Raw genomic sequence first — 4741 nt, 5'->3', positions numbered from 1 at the left:
TATTTGTTTTTAATGGCTTTGAATTATTTTTCCTTTTTGATTTCTGAATGTATATAAGGGGAAAAGGAAAGTGAAATAAAGAGGCAGAAAGAGTGTGATCTCATTATAAAAGGCTGTCTTTATGTCAGGGATCTTTATGGTTGGTGAATGTTTTACACAGAGCTTTGACTCCTGTTTGACCCTTCACTGATTGGCCCGGTCACACACACACACATTCCCTATGAAATAGAACTTAATGCACGAAAGGAAATGTATGCAATTGTTTTATGTCAACTTTGAGACAGCATATAACGTAGACTCCCCCAAACATCCATCTCTATTACTGAGATGCGTCCAGTGTCTCTTTGACGTTATTAAACGACTGAATTCATCTGGAGTGATTCATTTTGGTTCATTCACAGCTGCAGAGGCCAGACCTCCATCTGGAGTGCGTGAGCGAGTCCTCCAGCTCACCTTCACCGTCCACCATCAAAATTTTAATCTCAGAAGGACCACATAAACCCAGACTCACTGGACTTGGAGAAACAAACATCTTCCATTTGAGTTTGATAGAAGGTAAAAACATTTACTGGCATACAGGAACCGTTTATAAGCTCTGGTCCGGCAGTGACATTCACCCCCAAACTGCAATGCTGTTCGGACATTCACTCACTCCTATGAAACCTTCATACACTGAATGATGTATGAAATGCCATAGAAGCCAATGCCAAATACCATTTTTGGTTCCCCAAAGAACCTTTCAACGTTTCGGAAAGTGCATGTATAAGTACAGTTTTCCCTAATGAACATGCATATAGAAACTGATACATAAAATGAGGAAAAGGCACAAATCAGATCAAATTTCCATTTAATGGAAAATGTGTTTGAAGGGTTGTAGATGTGAATGAGAATTACAGCAGCAGGACAGGAACAGAAAAAACAATCCTCGGATAATAATTCATCACACACATTTCCCTGCCATCCCAACCTGGAGATGAGAGTGACACAGATACATAACGCTCACCTGATGCTCGTTCATATTAAAACAACAACAAACAAACAAACAGAAAGAAATTCAATACCATATTTACACTAAAAATAATATGCAATATTAATAACATTCTGGAAATCTCTGAAGATAGATACACATTTACATATTAACACCCATACTCTGCATAGTGCTCTAAATATCACAAGAAACATATTCCTTCTCGGTCTAGTACGTCTGTGTGCAATAAAAGATGCCGGCTAACATTACTAACCCTTAAAAAAAAAGGGCTTTTGACACGGCAGACCAAAAGTAAAATGCTGAAAGCTTTAGCGATTCTGGAATATAATTTCACGGCATGCCATTACCACCAAGGTATATCGTTTTGTTTTTATGCCCCTAATTTATAATAAGCACTCACAAACAATCAGGGAATAAATATCTGCAGCGATTTAGCAGATATATATTATGCAAGGGGAACACTTTGGTCAGGTTACACTGGATATCTAATGGAAGATGATGAAATTTGGGCTAATGCATCGTGATAAGCAACTCATTCAGGCATCCGACTGACCGAGATGGTTTCTGATTAACAGATATCGTAAGTTTACATTATTGCACATATAGCTGATTATGTCAGGTTACATATTAGAAAACATCTCACAGGCTTCTTTGATGGCCACAGACATAGAAAGACACACAGTAAACTCCTCGGTAGCTTCGTTTCCTCTGTGATGAAGTGCTTCTTTTCCAGGCCTTTTTTTTTTTTTTTTTTTTTTTGGTTCTTTCTTGATTTTCGGATTGCAGGGCAAAGAGTTCTGCCTTCAAACCCACATCTACAGACTAATGATGAGGGGTGTTTATGCAGGTCTGTGTGCTTGCCCTGGGCCCAAAGGAAAATTATGCCAAAAAAAAAAAAAAAAAAGAAGAAAGGAAGAGGAATAGCAGAGGGGGACGGAACAGACCATCTGGAGTAGGTGCGTATGTCCTAATCGGCATATATAATAAAACCAGAGAAGGTGCTGTACTTGTTGTTGTTGCCCCCGTGGGCTTTACCCCCGTCTAATTTGATGTAGACTTCGTCTCCGGGCTCCAGATGAAGAACAGCGCTGTTGCTGGCGTAGTCGTAGTTTTGATCTGCGTCCTGGGCGATGGCGCTGGCACGGACCTGCAGGAGGAGAGGAACATTGTCAGATGGAGAAGATGCATATGCTTTCCATGAATATATATATTAGGTCTCGAGGTCTTTATAGACCCTTCATGAGGCTCAGCAAAAAAGCACTGGGTTTATTTAATCTGAGTGTTAGTGTTTAAGTTAATATTTAATGTATAACACACAAGTAAGTATATGTTCATATTATCATATTGACCACACCTTTTGAAAAAACCTTTTGTATTAATGAGAAGTGCAGATTTGTTTGTTTTTACACCAGGACATAAAAAAGTGCCATGTATGGTGATGTTAATGCATATGAATTAAATAAATACATAATTTTTGTGTATTTGATATATATTTCAAACATTTATTTTTTTAGCACCTTTTGTATTTTATTAACAAATTTTGTAGATACATATGTAAATTATATGTGTGTGTGTATATATATATATATATATATATATATATATATATATATATATATATATATATATATATATATATAGTGGTTTTATGTATGTAAAAAAATTGTTAGAGAGAGAGAGATCGTGAAGCTTTTCATGCAAGAAAAAACTCTAGCCAGCAATATTGGCAAGGTTTAACTTTTAATGAGACTAGAATTAATTTAATGTTCTTAATATATGTCATGCTGGATCCTGGTGCTGCATGAAACACATAAAATTGCTTTGACTCACTCAAGCTGTTTCATCTATTAACACAGTTTATTTAAGTTTTCAATTTAGGTGTGAATTAATTCAAGTCATTAATTTTCACCTTGATAATATGCATCCAATACAAAATTAATTTTCTAAGATCACTACCTGAAAACCCTATCCAAATTCCTACTTGAACTCAAGCTTAATGCTATTTGTTAAATAAAAAAAGACGTAAATATCTTATTTGATTAGACAAATCTCACACACACACACACACACACACAATAGTCAACATCTGAAATAGATCAAAAAAGTTAATTTAAGTTGGCCTAAGACGAGAAAAACTGTTTAGATGAAATTCTCTCAATTTTGATGAAAGGTTTTGATCCACTTCAAATGTTGACATGTTTGTGTGTATGCATATATAAACTGCATTTAATTAGTAAACGAAAAAGGTGCTGCATTATTTGAAAAACACCTGGATTTGTCCACAAGAAACCTTTGTCATGAGGAGAATATTTTAGTGCTTTGTGTTTGCGCGCACTCACCTGGTTGTTCTTGCAGAGATCAGCCCACATGCTGGTTCCGTCTCCTCCTCTCATGAGCACATGGTAGGTAAAGAAGTATATTCCCGGTATGGAGCAGGTAAATTTGCCCGTGGTTGGGTCGTAATGATTCCCGAGATTCGTGACAACGTCGTCAAACTTCAGCAGCTCGTAACCCTCGTGCTGCTTTTTGAGCCCTGCGTAAAAGGCGATTTTGGGCACGGTGCTGTAGGTGGCCGCGCTGATGGCGCCGGTTGCCATGTTTGGTCCCGGCTGCCCAGGTAATCCAGGTCGTCCCGGTTCCCCCTTCTCTCCGGGAGGTCCAGGGGGTCCGGGTTCACCGGGAGGGCCCCTCGGCCCCACTTTCCCTGGGCGTCCCGGTTCACCTTTCGGACCTTGTATAAAAGTTGGTAAAGACTGCATAAGACTGCTGTCCCGGGACGGGTCTGCTGAGACCGTGCTGGTCGGGGATTTGGTACCGTATGGATCGCAAACCATCCTGCAGGTGCCGAGCATCTCGTAGTGCGCGGCGGATGTCCCGGCAGAGCTCACCAAAACCGGGATCAGGATCACCAGCACCAGGACCATGACCACACCGAGCACCCCAGCCACGATCAGCCGCTTCCTGCCGACGAGTCTCGTCAGCACCGGCCGATCCTCCTGTCTGCTTTTGGGAGAAATTTTGAAGGTTGGTGAGGCACCTCTACAGATGAGAAAAAAAGTCCTATTGGTTTTGTTAATGAACTCCTGGCTCCGGCCCCAACAGCTTCTCTTTTTTTCCCTCTTGTATTCTTCTCTCACTTAACTTCTTTTCTGCTGATGTTGGCTCACTCACAGCCCCGCTTCAGCATCAGCATCAGCTCTCCAGAAGCGCATCACCATCAGCGTCTCTCCACATGTGGACGCGCAAAGGGAAAAACTCCACCGATGGACGAGAAAAGCTGCCTGAGATCCTCGAACTCACCCTGATATCCTTCCCTCGCTTTTAAAGTCTTTTCTCTGCGCACAAAAGACGGGATGAGCTGGATAAAGCGGGATGTCATGAAGATCTGGAGAACTGAGACGCTCTCTGCGTGAGTGTGAGTGTGAGCGCAGCGCAGGACACGAGAGAAAAAGAGGGAGGGAGAGATCCAGCGCTGTCTTATAACACACCAAACCACCACATCACACATCAGATATCTACACAGTACAGAAACAGACACAAAGCAGCATTCTAACACAAATCTAGACTGTTCTAAACACTTTAAATATAACGGGACAAGTTGTGACACTTGAGGGAATCTGGTGGTCATGAACATTGATTTCAGATGAATACCTTATGAAACAGGCCTACTTTCTGAAGTTAACAACCCATCAAATCTATTTCAAGCTACTTATTTGAACTACTACTAATTATCATCAATATTTAATCGCAAAA

General features: G+C 40.5%; 1 protein-coding gene across 1 annotated transcript; it reads right to left on the bottom strand.

Moving 5' to 3' along the window:
* Positions 1-766: 766 nt before the first annotated feature.
* On the bottom strand, positions 767-4497 carry LOC113042547 (complement C1q-like protein 3). Its single transcript, XM_026201481.1, has 2 exons — positions 3328-4497; positions 767-2135 (listed from the first exon to the last, which is right to left on the bottom strand). Exons 1-2 carry the CDS (start codon positions 3910-3912, stop codon positions 1956-1958), a joined length of 765 nt encoding a protein of 254 aa, XP_026057266.1. The 5' UTR covers positions 3913-4497; the 3' UTR covers positions 767-1955.
* Positions 4498-4741: the final 244 nt, after the last annotated feature.

Source organism: Carassius auratus, chromosome 24 (genome assembly GCF_003368295.1).
Source record: "Carassius auratus strain Wakin chromosome 24, ASM336829v1, whole genome shotgun sequence".
Taxonomy (NCBI): domain Eukaryota; kingdom Metazoa; phylum Chordata; class Actinopteri; order Cypriniformes; family Cyprinidae; genus Carassius; species Carassius auratus.
The sequence above is the reverse complement of the archived record's forward strand: the minus strand, read 5'-3'. Positions and strand labels throughout refer to the sequence as shown.

Coding starts and splice junctions, on each gene's coding strand:
- LOC113042547 (XM_026201481.1), bottom strand. CDS start 3,912: ATGGTCCTGGTGCTGGTGATCCTGATCCCGGTTTTGGTGAGCTCTGCC. Junction 2,136..3,327: donor ATCTCTGCAAGAACAACCAG/GTGAGTGCGCGC, acceptor CTCCTCCTGCAG/GTCCGTGCCAGCGCCATCGC.